At 40.5% G+C, this 17483-nt stretch overlaps 1 protein-coding gene across 1 annotated transcript in view; it reads left to right on the plus strand.

The window, feature by feature from the left end:
* Positions 1-467: 467 nt before the first annotated feature.
* The window catches only part of VAMP7 (vesicle associated membrane protein 7), a 75010-nt gene continuing 57994 nt past the window's right edge, over positions 468-17483 (plus strand). The window contains exons 1-2 of the mRNA XM_062185137.1: positions 468-557; positions 10763-10917. Coding sequence (XP_062041121.1) covers positions 10772-10917 — 146 coding nt within the window. The 5' untranslated portion in view covers positions 468-557; positions 10763-10771. The remainder of the gene's footprint in view (positions 558-10762; positions 10918-17483) is intronic.

The following is a 17483-nucleotide window of genomic DNA, read 5'->3' on the forward strand; positions in this document are numbered from 1 at the left end:
TAGGGGAAAGAGGATTGGTGACGGGTCTAAGAAAGTTAGAAAATTTTCACGGCGAAAGTGGAGAGTTCTGTCAGATGAATTCTATTTTGTTTGTAAATTAATAGGCGATAATGCTAATCTGCTGAGACAAAGCTGGGAGATGGCGGAGCAAGCTCGACAATTCATTTATCCTGCCCACACAGTGCTGGTATATTGTTTTTGTAGTCCTGTATCCTCTAGTTTTCCTGCATCCTTGTATAGCATTTAACGTTATTTACGAGGAGAGTTGTTGACTGTGTCACAGACTCGGGATTACGCCAATGGGAACTACCACTCCCGAAATGCAGTACGGCTCCTGGGAAGGGCCGGTGACTGGGAACGCAGCAGGCCCCGCCCCACCGCCTGCGCCCATTGGAGGAGCACTCACACTCCCAGGAGGCCACGCTAGGCGTGGCGCTTTACGCGGAAGTAAGCGGCGTCTCGTCACAACCTTCTCTGGGAGCGGGCAATCGGCGACCCAACGCTGACCTGAGCCCCTTGGTCCTGAGCCCGTGTGCCCACAAAGGGTGCCAAGACAGGTAAATGGAGCAGGTCTCACTCTGAGGGAGGCGGGGAGACATCGGCGGAGGGAGCGCAGAGCTGTTGATGAAAAGGTGGTGGGGGAGCGAGGAGGCAGCGCAAGGGTGACTTGGATTTCTCTAATGTTGACAGTTCGAATTGTTGGGCAGGTCCAGTTTTGCCGGAATGCTTTTTCTATCTCTGAAAAGGCCTCGAGTTACAGAGTATCACAATGCGTCACTTAAGGTGACGTTAAAGTAGAGGAAAATGCTAACTTTTCTTTAGTACCCATTCTGCAAGACCTTTCTGTAGCTTTTGAATCCCCAGAGATCGCCCGAGACTTGACGCCTTTGGCCGATGACGTCATATTCTCCTTTGCTTCCTACTTCTGGCTGTTCACGCTCCTCTGTGGGTTCTTAGCCCCCTGTGCATCTTTCTTCCACCCACCATTATTGACCTCTCCTTTCTCAGCTGGATAGGAGCTATTTCTCCGCTCACACCTATTTCCTCAGTATCAGAGCTACAGATTAGTGTTATTTTTATTAACAAACAATATTTACCAAACTCTGATCATACAGTATACTCTTCCCTCTCCCATTACTCCCACAATCAATTGCCGAGTCATTTTCTTTCTGTCTAATTAATTGCTCCCAACCACCTGTACCTCCATTTGCCCATCTTTGATCCTAGAGAATATTGTCAGGTTTGGGACATTCTTTCCATTTGAATAGTTGTAACAGAACAAATCTAGTCATATGAGATTATTTAACAAATAGTTTTTGAACAGCTCATATATGCTAGACACACTTGTAAATACGGGAGTTACAGCTGCAAAGAAGACATAGGTCAGTACTCCCAAAAATTTACATGCTTTGAGGGTGGGGGTAAGAAGACAATTAAGATGATGTTATATCTTGGTAAATGCAAAATAAAGCAGATGATTGACTTGACAGGATTGGATTCTATCCTAATAAAGTCAAAGGGATTGGATTGTGTCTTGGAATTCTCAAAAAAGAATATTTGTAGTACCAACAAGAATAGTCTTGATCTAACTTTTTAAAACACCTTTTCCCTTGTCTATCATAGCAATCTTTGTTCTTTGTTTTCTGTTTCCTCCAACGTTATTACATTAAAATTTGTGGTTTATTTGTCATTGGCTTATTTCCTCTTAAGACCAAGACAAAAGAGTTAAGGATTGCATTACTATCAGTTCAACTGCATTATCTGACTTAGGGAGATAATTTGGAAGTGAAATTATTCTTTCAAAGTCCTCCTTAATATAAATTTGTTCTCCATCTCAAAATATACTCATTTATTAAGCAAAAATTTGAGGCACTGGGCTGAGCACTAGGAAAGTGAGGGTAAAATAGCACTTTGACCTCTTTTCCATGGAGAAATAATCCTGAGAGTATACTAAGGAAATTCCTCCTGATACATAGGAATTCCTTTCAGAAATCTCTTGAACAATTTGAGACATCTTTAGATTATTTGTTCATCACACTCTATTGGATGTATATGTTTATGTCTGTCTGCCGCCACTGTACTATGACTCCATTGAGTATAGAAGTCTCTTCTTCCTCAGCTTTGTATCTCCAATGTGTACTGCTTTGGCTGTCATACAGTAAACTTTCAGTACCTACATGTTGAACAGAAATAGAAAGACTATTTTGATAACATTCAAATGACCTGATTTATGCAAGGCCTTCTTTGTGTAAGGTCATCAGCCTTATCCCTTAACCTTTTCATTCACAGGTTGTGGAGCATTCCATTATATCAGGCTAGTTTATTTACCTTCTTCAGTTGTTCTTACCCCTGTGCCTTCTCTTATTCCACATCTCCCTCCTAAAATGAGTTCCCATGTCTCCTGATCACCTTACACAACCTCTTTCTTTTATTTAATAAGCCAGTATGCTTATGATACTGGGGTGGAAACATTTTCCATTGTGTATTTCCTATGAAACAGTTCTTATGAACTGCTGCAATAATTAACATAATAATATCCTTTAAGTAAGTAATGATTCAGAATCTTTTAATTTCGCATCGACTATTACTATGTGCAATGAGTTAATTCTTTCACTTATTCATACAGCATGTTATGCTATCATTTGATTTCCACTTGGTACAAACAGATCTTTGAGTATTATTTTCTTCTTAGCCTGAGATGATTTACATGTTAATGTTATTCTGCCACACTGTCATTTTCAGAATGGCAGATAGAAGTCTCAATTCTTCAGGTCTTAGTCCATGTAGATATTTTTCAATTGTAAATTGTTACTGTAAAAGACAAATTTTGTCTTTATAATAAATTAAAAACACAATAGGAGTATAGCACTGTCATTTTAGAGACTTTCTTGGCATTTATGCATTCCTAAACATGAATGTAAATACATCACTGACTTGTGTACTTTTGCTCATTTATAAGATATTCATGCAAATTATCTAGAATATTCTTTATATACTTTAGTGTTTTCAAAATAAAAATATGGAATTTAAAAATTTCTCAGAACACATGGATTTGAGTATGAGGAACATTGACTTGGCCTTTCCCTATACTCAGTTCCCTAAAACTGTCTTCAACCTGTACTTGAAGATGCTTCCACTGAGAAAAAACATTTGTGCCCTTGTTATTTTGATACTAAATTATTTTATACTTGCAGTCTCTTACTGCTAAGGTTGAGATATATTTTGAGTGTCCTCCAAGGCTTCATGTGTTGAAATTCAGTCCCCATTGTGAGGTATTGAGAGACTGGAAACTTAATCCAACTATGTTGTTTAGAGATGGGGCCTTTGGGAAGTGATTAGGATTAGATAAGATCATTAGGTTGGAGCTGCCATGATTATAAGCAGAGGAAGAAACAGGCAAACATGAACACTCTCTGTCTCTTCTCATGTTATGTTCTGTACTACCTCAAGACTACCAGTAAAAAGGTCATCACCAGATGAGGCCCCCCCTAGACTTTATACTTCTAGAACTATAAGCCAAAATAAACCTTTTTCTTTATAGAACAGCATGCCTTTGGTATTTTGTTATTGAAAAAATGGACTAATGCAGTTACTTATAAATGAGCATATTCTCAAAGTTCTTTTGTAAGCTTATTGTTTGGAAATCTGTATGCATTTTTCTCTATCAATAATGTTATCCATGACATCTACATTGTTATGTCAACCAGTAGCACATTATTAACCTTTTAATTTGGTAGATTACAAAGCCTTCTCCACAATTTATAATAACTTTTTTTAAGATATATTTATTTATTTGAGAGGCAGAGTTATAGACAGAGAGAGGTAGAGGCAGAGAGAAGTCTTTCATCTGCTGATTCACTCCCCAAATGGCCACAATGGCTATAACTGGGCCAATCTGAAGCCGGGAGCCAGGAGGTTCTTCCAGGTCTCCCATGTGGGTACAGGGGGCCAGGCACTTGGGCCAACTTCCACTGCATTCCCAGGCCATAAACAGGGAGCTGGATCAGAAGAGGAGCAGCTGGGACTCGAACTGGCAGGATGTCAGCTCTGCAGGTAGAGATTTAATCTACTATGCAACAGTGCCAGCCCCTATAATAACTCTTTTATTAAAAAAAAAAAAAAACTACATCTAGAATTCTCAATTGGATTCCTCCAGTAGCCTTTAAAACAATCCCAGTTTGTGGAAAAAAAATTCCTTTTTCTTGGAACCTTAACACAGTAGAAACAGGCTTTTCTAACTCCAAACCATTGTAGATTGCCGTTATGGCCCATATCTCTAAGGACCTTCCTCTAATATTAGTGAAGACAAAGATAGGATAGATGTTTTGGAGCGAGAGGAAGGCAAGTTGGGGTAATGTATATGGAAAGGAGAGAATAGGATTGAGTTAGGAGGAATAGTAAATTTCTAAAGCAGGAGTTTGTTGTATATTACATTATGCCCTCCATAAAGCTGTGTTTAAGTCCTGCTCCCAGTACCTGAAAATGGGACTTTATTTGAAAATAGAATCTTTGCAGATGTAAGCTGAAATGAGGTCATGCTGAAATAGAGTGGGCTCTTGCTTCAGTATGACTGGTGTCTTTATAAAAAGAGACAGACAAAATGCTATGTGAAGACACAAATACAGAGAGAACACGATGGGATACCAGAGGCAGAATTTGAAGTGCTGCAGCTGCAAGCCAAAAGAACACTAAATATTGCCAGCAAAATACCAGAAACTAGAAAGAAGGAAAAAAACAAAAAAGGATGTTCCCTTACAGGTTTCAGAGGGAGTGTGGCCCTGCCAACACCTTAATTTTGGATTTATGGCCTTCAGAGCTATGAGATCGTAAATTTCTATTTTTCAAGCCACCCAGTTTTTAGTACTTAGTGCAGCCACAGAAAACTAATACCAGATTTTTTAAAATTTATTTTTATTTATTTGAAAGGTAGAGAGACAGAGAGAAAGAGATTTCACTCTTAAATCCACTGGTTCATTCCCCAAATGCCTGCAACAATTGAGGCTGGGCGAAGCTGAAGCCAGGAGTCATGAACTCCATCCAGGTCTCCCACATGAATGAAAAGAACACAAGTACATGAGATATTATCAGCTGCCTCCCAGATTGCCCAATAGTAGGAAGCTGGATCAGAAGCAGAGATGGAACTCAATCTCAGGCCCCCCAATATGAAATGCAGTGCCACAAGTGACATTTGAACCCACTGCACTACCATGCCTACCCCCAATTCTTTTCTTGAATATTATGTTTATTTAACATATTATGGGATTCACATACTGCTAATCTTTGAGCCAGATCTTTACAATGTTCTTTCTGCTGCCACAGTTGTCTCTGTTATCACAATGCCCATTAAAATGTTACAGATTATATTGCTAAAGAATTACAGTAGGGACAGGTGACACTCTATTATAGATGATATATTTAGCAAAATAGGAGAGAAGAATTCAAAAGACAAAAACCATGTTTTCTCTGATAGGTGGTAGTTAATATAGAATATAAAAAATGTATAGGAATGAGGGGCCAGCACTGTGGCATAGCAGGTGAGGCCACTGCCTGTGGTGCCAGCATCCCATATGGGCACTGGATTGAGGCCTGGCTGCTCCACTTCCGATTGTGGCTTGGGAAAGCAGTGGAGGATGGCCCAAGTCCTTGGGCCCCTGCACACTTATGGGAAGACCTGGAGGAAGCTCTTGGCTCCTGGCTTCGGATCAGCGCGGCTCCGGCTGTTGCGGCCAATTGCGGACTGAACCAGAGGTTGGAAGACCTTTCTCTCTCTGCCTCTCCTTTTTTCTCTGTGTAACTCTGATGTTCAAATAAGTAAATTAATATTTTTTAAAAAAGTATAGGAATTAAACAGACATCTTCTGATTTGTTTTTAGCTCTTGTTTATTCTGTGGAACTGTGGTCTTTCTACTTTTTACTTGTTGAATATTATGGCTAGTGGTGCATTAAGCCTGTGCCTATAGAGTGGATAGAAATTATGTGGTTTTTTTTTTGCAAAAATTTAAAAAAAGGAAGGAGGGGGATATGATCATCTTAGAATTGTACCTATGAAATACATGAAATGTATTATCTTTATATTCATAAAAATTAACAACTAGTTCCTGTTAGTGACATCTAGAAGAAAAGTAAAGGTTTTGTTGCTATGTGACTAATGTTTACCAGTCATTTTTTCAATTGAGAATTGCTTTCATTGAACGAAAACACTGCTTCCCTATAAGTTATAGCCATTGATTATAGTTATATTTTCATTAATATGCTACCTGTTCCAGGCAACTATACCTTATATAAATTTGAAAACTATTGTCATGTTCCTTCTAGGTCTTTTTATGTCAAATATATCTAGTTCCTGCAGCCATTCTTCAGGTGACACAATCTCCTGGTCTTTCACCCATACTGTTCTCTGCCTGTCCAGTCTTAAAATGTTATGCTCAGAGTTGCATTCAATATTCCATATATGTTCTAACCAGCACAGAATATAATAACAATAGTACTAAAAGAAGTTGAGACAGCCTATTTTAAAAAGATTTATTTATTTATTTATTTGAGAGAGAGAAAGAGAGCTCTTCCATCTGCTGGTTTGCTCCCCAAATGGCCACAACAGCCAGGGCTGAACCAGGCCAAAGCCAGGAGCCAGAAACTCCATCCAAGTCTCCCGGGTACATGGAAGGAGCCCAAGTACTAATGCTGCTTTCACAGGCATGTTAGCAGGGAGCTGGAACAGAAACAGAACAGCTGGGACTCAAACCAGTGCTCAAATGGCATGCTGGTATCCTAAGCAGTGGCTTAACCTGCAGCACAACACTGACCCCAAGATGCTCCATTAATATAATTTAAGATTATGTAAATTGTAACGGATTACCCCAGGTGGTTGGTTTATAATGAATTTACAGTCCACTAGAACAGCTAGATCTTTTTATGCTAATTGTTCCCAAGTTCAGTTTTCTACTTGAGCTTGGCAGGGACTGAGGTTGCTACTTTTTCATCTGTTCAAGAGGCCATATTTCTTATCTGTTCCTCTTTGTATTTTTGTTTCACTCCACTTTATGTCTCTGACCTTAAGCAGTGACCTACTTACTTATAAAATTTCAGTTATTGTTTTTACAGTCTTCATTCTCTGTGTGAGTGACCACATCTAGGAGCAGACGTCTGTTCTTTGTTGAGGCGTTTTTCCCCTTTGGTTTTTGGGCTCCCACACTCTTCTGACTTTTCTCACTTTCCCAGTTGGTTTTCCTCAGTCATCTTTGTGGGTCCTTATTCATCTGTCTTTTCTTCAACTTTTGGTTATGACTTGTGTTTTATATCTAACAGTATTTTTTTGTCTGTATGCAGTGCGTCTTCAAATAAATCATGTTTAAAATGGCAGGTTTAGATGAGCTCATTTGAGGTTAAAAGGATGCAGAATGAATTCCCGAGGGAGGTCAGGTAGCGAAAGAAGAATCAGCCAAGACAAAATGCAGCTAGAGACATAGGAGTATTTCTTTTTTTTTTTTTTTTTTTTGACAGGCAGAATGGACAGTGAGAGAGAGAGACAGAGAGAAAGGTCTTCCTTTTGCCGCTGGTTCACCCTCCAATGGCCGTCGCGGCTGGCGCGCTGCAGCCAGCGCACTGTGCCCATCCGAAGGCAGGAGCCAGGTGCTTCTCCTGGTCTATCATGGGGTGCAGGGCCCAAGCACTTGGGCCATCCTCCACTGCACTCCTGGGCCATAGCAGAGAGCTGGCCTGGAAGAGGGGCAACCGGGACAGAATCCAGCGCCCCGACCGGGACTAGAACCCGGTGTGCTGGCACCGTAAGGCGGAGAATTAGCCTAGTGAGCCTCGGCGCCGGCCTAAGGAGTATTTCAAGAAGGATTTGTCAGTGATGTTGATTATTCCTGAGAGGTCAACTAAGGTGAGAATAGAGAAGTGACTGCTGCATTTTGTAGCACAGGCTGTTGATGGTCTCAGAAACCACAGTTTTCTGGAGTGTTGAAGGTGAAAGCCAGATTATAGTAAGTTGAAGAGTTAAAAGGAGGAAGAGCAGCAGACACAATGTGTAGACAATTATTTTAAGAAATAGAACAATTTTTGAAACATGTTACATAATCAAGGGAGATAAAGTATGAGGCAGTAATTTGGAAACTAGAATTTGCTACATATGTGTAAGGAGAATTCTAAAAAGAGATTGACTGAAGACATCACCCTGGGAGCAGCCTCATTTCTAGAGCAAGAATGAACAAAAGACTGCAAGAGGAGTTGAGCCCAAGAAACAGATTACTTCCCTTTGTTCTGTGTGCTGTCCTTTGGTGCTGGGATTCCAATCAGGACTCAGCAGGTTCCCTGACCTTAAACACTTTAGAGTCTGCTGCTGTGTTTCACACAAAATATAGTTGTGTGAATCACTTGCATCCAGACAATCTTGTTTTTTTTTTCTTTTTTGACAGGCAGAGTGGACAGTGAGAGAGAGAGAGAGAGAGAGAGAGAGACAGAGAGAAAGGTCTTCCTTTTGCCGTTGGTTTACCCTCCAATGGCCGCCATGGCCGGCGCACTGCGGCCGGCGCATCACACTAATCCGAAGCCAGGAGCCAGGTGCTTCTCCTGGTCTCCCATACAGGTGCAGGGCCCAAGGACTTGGGCCATCTTCCACTGCACTCCTAGGCCATAGCAGAGAGCTGGCCTGGAAGAGGGGCAACCGGGACAGAATCCGGTGCCCCGACCGGGACTAGAACCCGGTGTGCTGGTGCTGCAAGGCGGAGGATTAGCCTATTGAGCCATGGTGCCGGCCGACAATCTTGTTTTGAATACAGATTTCAGTGGGCAGTACTGTGTTGCAGCAGGTTAAGCCACCAGCTGTAGCTCCAACACCCCATATGGGCACCAGTTCCATTCCCTGCTGTTCCACTTCTGACCCAGCTCCCTGCTAATGTGTATGGGAAACCAACAGAATATGGCCCAAGTGCTTGTGCCCCTGCCGCCCACATGGAGGACCCGCACGGAGTTCCAGACTCCTGGTTTCAGCCTGTCCCAGCTCCAGCTGTTATGGCCATTTGGGAAGTGAACCAGTGAATGGAAGATTGATCTCTCTCTCTCTCTCTCTCTCTCTCTTGCTTTGACTCTGCCTTTCAAATAAAAAATAAATAAACCTTTAAATACAGATTCCAGAGTACCACCTCAGGCCTACAGAATCAGAATTTTAGAGGATGATGCCAAGAATTTGAACTTTTAGCAACTATCATTCTGCTACCTAAGATTCATATTCTTAGTCCAATTTGAGAACCAGTGGTCTATTGAATAAAGCTAAACATACAACATTAAGTTGAAGAGTTAATTGAAGATAAATAAGGTATTTTTCATCTCTTTTTTTTATGTTTATGCCCTCAAATGGGAGAAAATGTGCCAATGTGTAGGAAAAAACAGCACTTATTAATAGCTAAACATAAGGAAATTATCTTAAACTCCTATTATGCTGTTTTAATAATATTTTGTTTAGGAAATATCTTACTATAAATTTGCAAAACCATGCTTCTCTTGAAAGGTTTGAATTATTTTCTTTTTCTATGATGGATAATTCCTTCATACTAAAGACACTGTACTGTTTAGAGATAAGATTATTTTGAGAATCATATTTGCTTGGTTTAAATCACAACTCTATCACTAATTCTATGATTTTGGACAAATTACTTAAGTTATCTATACTTCAGTTTCTACATTTATAATAAGAGTATCAAAATAATGTATAATTAGGGCTGGCACTGTGGCATAGCAGGTAAAGCCGCCAGCAGTACTGGCATCCCATATAGGTGACGGTTCTAGTCCCAGATGCTCCACTTCCAGTCCAGCTCTCTGCTATGGCCTGGGAAAACAGTAGAAGATAGTCCAAGTCCTTGGGCCCCTGCACCCACATAGGAGACCCGGAAGAAGCTCCTGGCTCCTGACTTCGTATCAGCGCAGCTCCAGCCGTTGTGGCCAATTGGAGACTGAACCAGCGGATGGAAGACCTCTCTCTCTCTCTCTCTGCCTCTCCTTCTCTCTCGGTGTAACTCTGACTTTCAAAAATAAATACATAAATCTTTTTAAAAGTGTATGATCTCATTGAGTTGTGAGGATTAAATGAACTAATAATTGCAAAATACTTAAAATGGTGCCTGGTACATAGTAAGCACTTAATATGGGCTATTACTGTTAATAACTATCTTGTATATGTACAATCTAATTTCTGTTGACCTATTTCTCTAGGATAATTTTTCAGGATGGGTTTATTACATTCAATGATTATTGTGTCTTTATGTCCATTTGCTATCTATGGTCATTGCTTTTCAGTTTGTGATGAATAGTTTTTAAATGTACCTGTTAATGACGTGTGTGTGTATGTGTGTACTTTGTATGTCTCTCTTTTTTTTTTACTTTTTGAACAATGATATTTATTTATTTGGTTTTTATTTCATAAATGTGAATTTACAAAGTGCAACTTTTGTATTGTTGTGGCTTCCCCCCCCCCAACCACCCTCCCTCCCGTGGCCCTCCCCTCTCCCTCTCCCATCCTGCCCTTTATCGAGCTTCATTTTCAATTACCTTCATATACTGAAGATCAACTTAGTATATACTAAGCAAGGATTTCAACAGGCTGTATTCACACAACTTTGTATGTCTCTTTATATGTAAGCATGTAGAAGACTATGACTTTAAGTTTACTATCTCCAGGTAGATGTTGATAAGTGATAGTAAGTTTATTTTGATAAATCATGTCAGGGAAATACTCTAAATCTGTATCTTTTTTTCCTTTTGATAGATTGAAGCCATGGCCATTCTTTTTGCTGTTGTTGCCAGGGGAACCACTATCCTTGCCAAACATGCTTGGTGTGGAGGAAACTTCCTGGAGGTTACAGAGCAGATTCTGGCCAAGATACCTTCTGAAAATAATAAACTAACTTACTCACACGGCAAGTGAGTTCTACTCTGCCTGTAGTAGAGGGTGAAGGAAAAGGATTCTCTTATTGTAATCAGAATTGTGGAAAGCTAGAAAATAAGTTTCTACATGGATACTTTGAATAAGATGACAGAACAGTAACCTTCAGCAGCTTAGAAAATATCTGGTTTTATTACTTATAAATTACTTATATTTTATTCTATGATTTGTTGTAAATTGTTTTACTCTATTATTGAAGTGATCTTTTATTTTAAAGATATGGAAATGTTAGATATAAAAATGACTGTTATGGGACTCTGTGAAATGATACAGCTAAGATACATAATATTCCTTTGTTCATTCTTTCAGTAAATATTTACTGAGTACTTAATTATTGCTGGGCACTTTGGTGCTGGGGATACAATAAGAAACATGGTATTTGCCCTCATAGAGGTTATAGTTTAATGAGGGAGACAGTCTCATCCTTAGATATAGTAGAGGAGGGAAGGTAGTAGGTAAGGGGATGATGTTCCAGGTAGAAGAAACAGCAGGTAGAGAAATATGAAAGCGTGAAACCATAGGGCATATTTAGAGAACTGTAGGTTCCTAAGAAGTTAGATGTTACCCTATGAGCAATAGGAGGCGTTGGAGGTTTTCAGCCATGGTTTGACATGTCAGGTTTTGCTTTAGAAAGATCACTTTGGTGGCTTAAGGGAGATAACATAGGTGGGAAATCTGAATAATCAGATAAAAAGGGCCTCAACCTTCCTCATCAGTACTTTTACCACTTAACTCATATCTATTTCCTTAATTCTTTTTTTTTAAAGAGTTTATTTATTTATTTGAGAGGTAGAGTTACAGACAGTGAGAGGGAAGGTCAGAGAGAAAGGTCTTCCTTCTGTTGGTTCATTCCCCAGATGGCCGCAACGGCCGGAGCTGCGCCTATCCGAAGCCAGGAGCCAGGTGCTTCCTCCTGGTCTTCCATGTGGGTGCAGGGGCCCAAGGACTTGGGCCGTCTTCTACTGCTTTCCCAGGCCATAGCAAGGAGCTGAATTGGAAGAGGGACAGCTGGGACTAGAACCCAGCGCCCATATGGGATGCTGGTGCTGCAAGCAGAGGACTAACCTACACTGTGCCATGGCACCGGCCCCTCCTTAATTCTTGTCTCAAAAGAAGGTCCTTATCATTTTCCAGGGCTTATCTTGTATACAGTTTAGGATCTAGTCTAAACCACTGGGAGAGAGAGAGAGTCCAAGATGTAATGTGAATTAAAATGAGATAGTCTAAAGATGAGCAGTTTGTGGGTGATGAGGTGGTTTGGCCAAGTACCTTCCACCTCTGGCCAAAGTAATAGCTGAGTTCTTGCCCATTATTTCCAGAACATGTCATCTCTGGCTGTTCAGTCATAGACTCAGCTATAACTCTGTTGCCATAGAGAAAATTATAGGATATCAGGAGATGACTTGCAGTATTCCATTTTACTGTCTGGCCACTGAAATATATGAATGAACTCTTCTTTCCAAGCAAAGAACATACTTCTACCCTGAGGAAAGTAGCTCTGTATCTAGCTAGGTCTAAGTCCAGAGTGTATGGGTAATAGATAGTCCTCTCCATTTGGCTTAGGAGTGGCTTTTGGGCTCACTATCAATTAAAAAATAAACCATATGTTTCCCCTGCTTCCCCAGCCCACTTCAATAGGTAATGGTGGAATAAGAATAGGATCACCAAAGTGAGAGTTGAAAACGCCTATTTGGAAAAGGAAAGATTAGAAAATAGAGGTCACTGCTTCCTAGCAGTGATCAAGTAACTAAATCACGGCAATTTCAGAGACTCCCTGCTCTGGTTAAGGGGTGGTTAGGGATCTGCTTCTTGGAGAAACTACCTCTTTTCTCCATGACTCATGACTCTGCTTTCCAGGAGATTCTTCCTGGTCCATTATCCATTCTGGCCACATCTAAAATGGGTGTCAAGGAGTACGTCATTTTAGAACTGTAAATATTTTGTAGTCTGCCTCCTGCCAGTAGGTTTGTGAGCCCAGAGATTGCTGTTGAGTTAAATAATCTCAGCCTCATAGAAGTATGACTTTGCAGTTTCTTCAAAAATTTATTAAGCTTATAATATATGTGTTTCTGGTCAATTCCCAGGAAAATGTCCAGGGAAGGGAAATACAATCCCTTTTGGGCAAGACGGGGAAATAGGACATATATCTTCTCACATTTTATGAGCCAGAATTTAGTAACGTAGCCATATCTAGCTACAAGGGAGGTTAGAACATGTAATCTAATTAAAATATGTTTGTAGGAGGAGATGTTGTCTGTCTACTGTGTCTCCCTTACCTGTGTCCTGATGTAGTCATCTGTGTCTTCTGGGGTGAAGTTACATTATTGAGATTTCTTTTTAACCTGCTGCCTTAGTTTCTTTCCTACAATGATATTCCATCATCCCAGTAAACATTTTATTACTATATACCAAAAAGAACAAAAATAAATTTTACTGTATGTTAAACACTTCACCTAAAATCTGTTCTTCCTCGTGTTATTCCTTTCTTCTTTAACGGCATCACCAAACACTCAGTTGGCTAAACCTGAAACTTCAGAATCACATTTGATTTCTTCTTCAGATTCTTGCCATATTCTTACAAGAAGTATTTCAATCCATTCCTTCTCTGCTGTCCCCTACTATCACAGTGTAGTTCAGGCCTTCATTGTTTCTCATTTCTAATACCTTTCTCCTAGATCCCTGGTAAACTTTTGCTCATTTTGCAGGTCTCAAATGAAATACTTTGCTTAATTTTTATTTTAATTCCTCTAAAAGGGCATTTCTGATCATATCCCTCCCTTCAGCAAGTACTCTTCTGCTTTCAGGGTAAAATTCCTTAATATGATTTAGAAGATTCTTCAAGATCACACCCTGTTCCCTTTTCTGGTCCCATCTCTCACTTACTTTTGCCCTCAGTTTTTTTTTTTTTTTTTTTTTGGACAGGCAGAGTGGATAGTGAGAGAGACAGAGACAGAGACAGGTCTTCCTTTGCTGTTGGTTCACCCTCCAACGGCCGCAGTGGCCGGTGCGCTCGGATGGCGAACCGCGCTGATCCAAAGGCAGGAGCCAGGTGCTTCTCCTGGTCTCCCATGGGGTGCAGGGCCTAAGCAATTGGGCCATCCTCCACTGCACTCCGGGGCCATAGTAGAGAGCTGGCCTGGAAGAGGGGCAACCGGGACAGAATCCGGCGCCCCAACCGGGACTAGAACCTGGGGTGCCGGCGCCACAAGGCGGAGGATTAGCCTGTTGAGCCATGGTGCCGGCCCTCAGTTTTGTTTTCTAGCCACATTTAGCTATTTAGACTTCAGTGCTGGATTCTTTTTCTCTTCTTAATCTTTGCAATAGCTGTGACCTTTTAATGGAAATATTTATCATACTTATTTAAAAAATCTGATTCTGTCTTCCTGAATTTAGATGTGTCCTCTTCTGAAAATCTCTGAACTTCAAAGCAGGTCAGGTACTTCCTTTTTGTGTTTCTATATAGCATCTAATGCTCATTCATATTATCACTCATCACACTATATTATAATTGCAATCCTGAGTTTTTATCTCTGTCCCCTGGCCATAGGCTCCTTGATATGGGGATTATACTGTGTTATCTTTTGTGGTCTGAAAACATCCAGAGAAAGTGATTACTTCCATTTTTGACATTGTGTTTAATTTCTCTATGGTATGTCTAGTTGGATATATCAAGTAAACAGTACTGTATATAGGCTTGGAACTCAGGAGATGCTGGATTTGGTAATCGTCACCTTAATTGTGATGGCTGAAAACAGACATCAACAACAAAATATGAGATGGATGTTACTCTTCAGGGAGAGTGTGTGAGAAAAGCAGGGGTCTGAGGATGCTAAAAAACATTAAGTATAGAAAGAGACTGTAATAAAAACCAGATATATTAGTCGTCTTGGGCTGCTATAATAATACCATAGACTGGGTAGCTTAAACAACAGGCATTTATTTCTCATAGTTCTGGAAACTGGGCAAGGTGCCAGCCAATTTGATTCCTGGAGAGGGCCCTTTTCCTGGCTTGCAAATGGCTGCCTTTTTGCTGTGTTCTCACATGGTAGAAAAAGAATTATCTCTCTCTTTTTTAAAGATTTATTTATTTATTTGAAAGTCAGAGTTACAGAGAAGGAGAGGCAGAGAGAGACAGAGAGAGAAAGAGATCTTCCATTCACTGATTCACTCCCCAGTCAGGGCTGGGCCAGGCCAAAGCCAGTTGGTAGGTGCCAGGAGCTTCTTCTTGGTCTCCCAAATGGGTGCAGGGGCCCAAGGACTTGGACCATCCTCTGCTGCTTTCCCAAGCCATAGCAGAGAACTGGATCAGAAATGGAGCAGCCAGAACTCAAACCCGTGCCCATATGGGATGCCGGCACTGCAGGCAGTGGCTTCACCCGCTACGCCACATTGCTGGCCCCAGATCTCTCTCTTTGAAGCAGTTCTTCCATCATGAGATCCCCATCCTCATAATCTAACCCTGATTTAACTCCCAAAAGCCCCATCTCTGAATACCAGCACACTGGATGTAATGGCTTCAACACAGGAAGTTTGGAATGGCACAATTTAGTTCAGAGTACCAGGCAAAACTGGTATCAAGAATTCTAGTAGAGAGAAAACACTTTCTAGAATAAGGAAGTGGTCTTCACTGAGAGCCACTGGATATGGTAGTGTGGAGGTCATTGATGGGATTGATATGAACAGTTTCAGATTTGTGGAGAAAGGTATTTTCCCATACTTCTGTATAATTCTTATCAGGCCTCTGTGTGAGCATTAATAATATAATTCAATAGGTACTCCTGTCTACCCACTTGCCCAAGGTTGAAATTTGGGAGGCAAAATTTAGTTATCTTTCTGTCTCATTCCAAGTAGCCAGTCACCAAGTTCTGTAAATGTTGCTTCCTCTTTCTCTTTACTCTCCATTCTTCTTCATTGCCCATACTACTTTCATTTCCTTTATCATTTCTTACCTGGTTAGGTGCTCCTTTGAGTCACTTCTTTTTTAAGAGTTTATTTATTTATTTGAGAGGTAGAGTTATATAGACAGAGAGGGAGAGACAGAGAGAGGTCTTTCATCTGCTGGTTCACTCCCCAAATGGCCTCAGTGGCTGGAGCTGGATCCATCCAAAGCCAGGAGCCAGGAGTTTCTTCCAGGTCTCCCATGCTGGTACAGGGACCCAAGGACTTGGGCCATCTTCCACCATCTTCCCAGGCCATCAGCAGGGAGCTGGATCAGAAGTGGAGCAGCTGGGACACAAATCAGGACCCATATGGGATGCCAGTGCTGCAGGCAGAGGCTTAGCCTACTGCTCCACATTGCTGGCCCCTGAGTCAATTCTTCACATTCTTGCCAAAGCATCCTTTTTTTGTTTTGTTTTGTTTTGTTTTTACTTATATAAAATAAACAAATTTCATATGTATGGATTTGAGCATAATGATACTTCTCATCCTCCCTACCACCCACACTCCCACCCTCCCTCATCCTTCCATTCTTATTTTTCTCTTGATTTTTACAGTGACATACTTTCAGTTTATTTTACAATAACAAGCTTAACCCTCCACCAAATAAAGAATTAAGCAAGTAGTAAGTAGAAAAACCACTGTTCCTCAAGAATATAGACAAAGGCTGTAAACAATAATCAAATCTCAGAATGTCAATTTTGCTCATATACATTACATGTTTTTGTGTTTTGTATATTAATTGCCACAAATCAGTGAAAACATATGGCATTTGTCTTTTGGGGACTGGTTTATTTCACTTAGCGTAATGGTTTCCAGTTGCATCCACCTTGTTGCAAGACAGAATTTCATTCTTTTTTAATAGCTGAGTAGTATCCCATAGTGTATATATACCACATTTTCTTTTATACAGTCATCAGTTGATGGACATCTGGGTTGATTCCATATCTTAGCTGTTGAGAATTGAGCTGCCATAAATGTAGGGGTACAGATCACTCTTTCATATGATGATTTCATTTCCTTTGGGTAAATTCACAGCAGGGACAAAGCATCCTTTTTAAAGTGCAAATGTGATCACATTCTTCCAAGGCTAAAACCTTTTGATGCTTGTTCATTGTCCTTAGGTTTTATGCATAGAATGGTTTATAAAGTCTTGCAAAACCTTGTATTTGTTACTTATTCAGCCTCATTTTTCCAACCAGTTTGTTTTTTTTTTTTCCCCTTACATTCTATCCAGTTTTACTTTCCTGTATCCAATATGTGCCCTTTTTATCTCCAGGCTCTTATACTTATTGGTTCCTCACTCTAAAATACCCTTTGCTAACTCTGAATTTCCATCTCTTCATATTCTTTGAGTCTCAAATCAGGCATCGATTTTTTTCAGGAATTCTTTACTGTTACACTTTGGCAAGTCTCTTATGGCCTCCTCTTTGTCCCCAGAGTACCATGTACTGCCTTTAATTTCCTCATCATCCTAATTGCCATGCTGCACTGTAATTCCCTGCACTTTGATCCCCATGAAGGCAGGGACTGATAGTTTTGTTTCCGTGTAACTCAGCATCCAGCACAGTAACTGGCTCAATGTAGATATGCAAACATGTTAGTG

Source organism: Lepus europaeus, unplaced genomic scaffold, assembly GCF_033115175.1.
Source record: "Lepus europaeus isolate LE1 unplaced genomic scaffold, mLepTim1.pri SCAFFOLD_28, whole genome shotgun sequence".
Classification (NCBI taxonomy): Eukaryota; Metazoa; Chordata; class Mammalia; order Lagomorpha; family Leporidae; genus Lepus; species Lepus europaeus.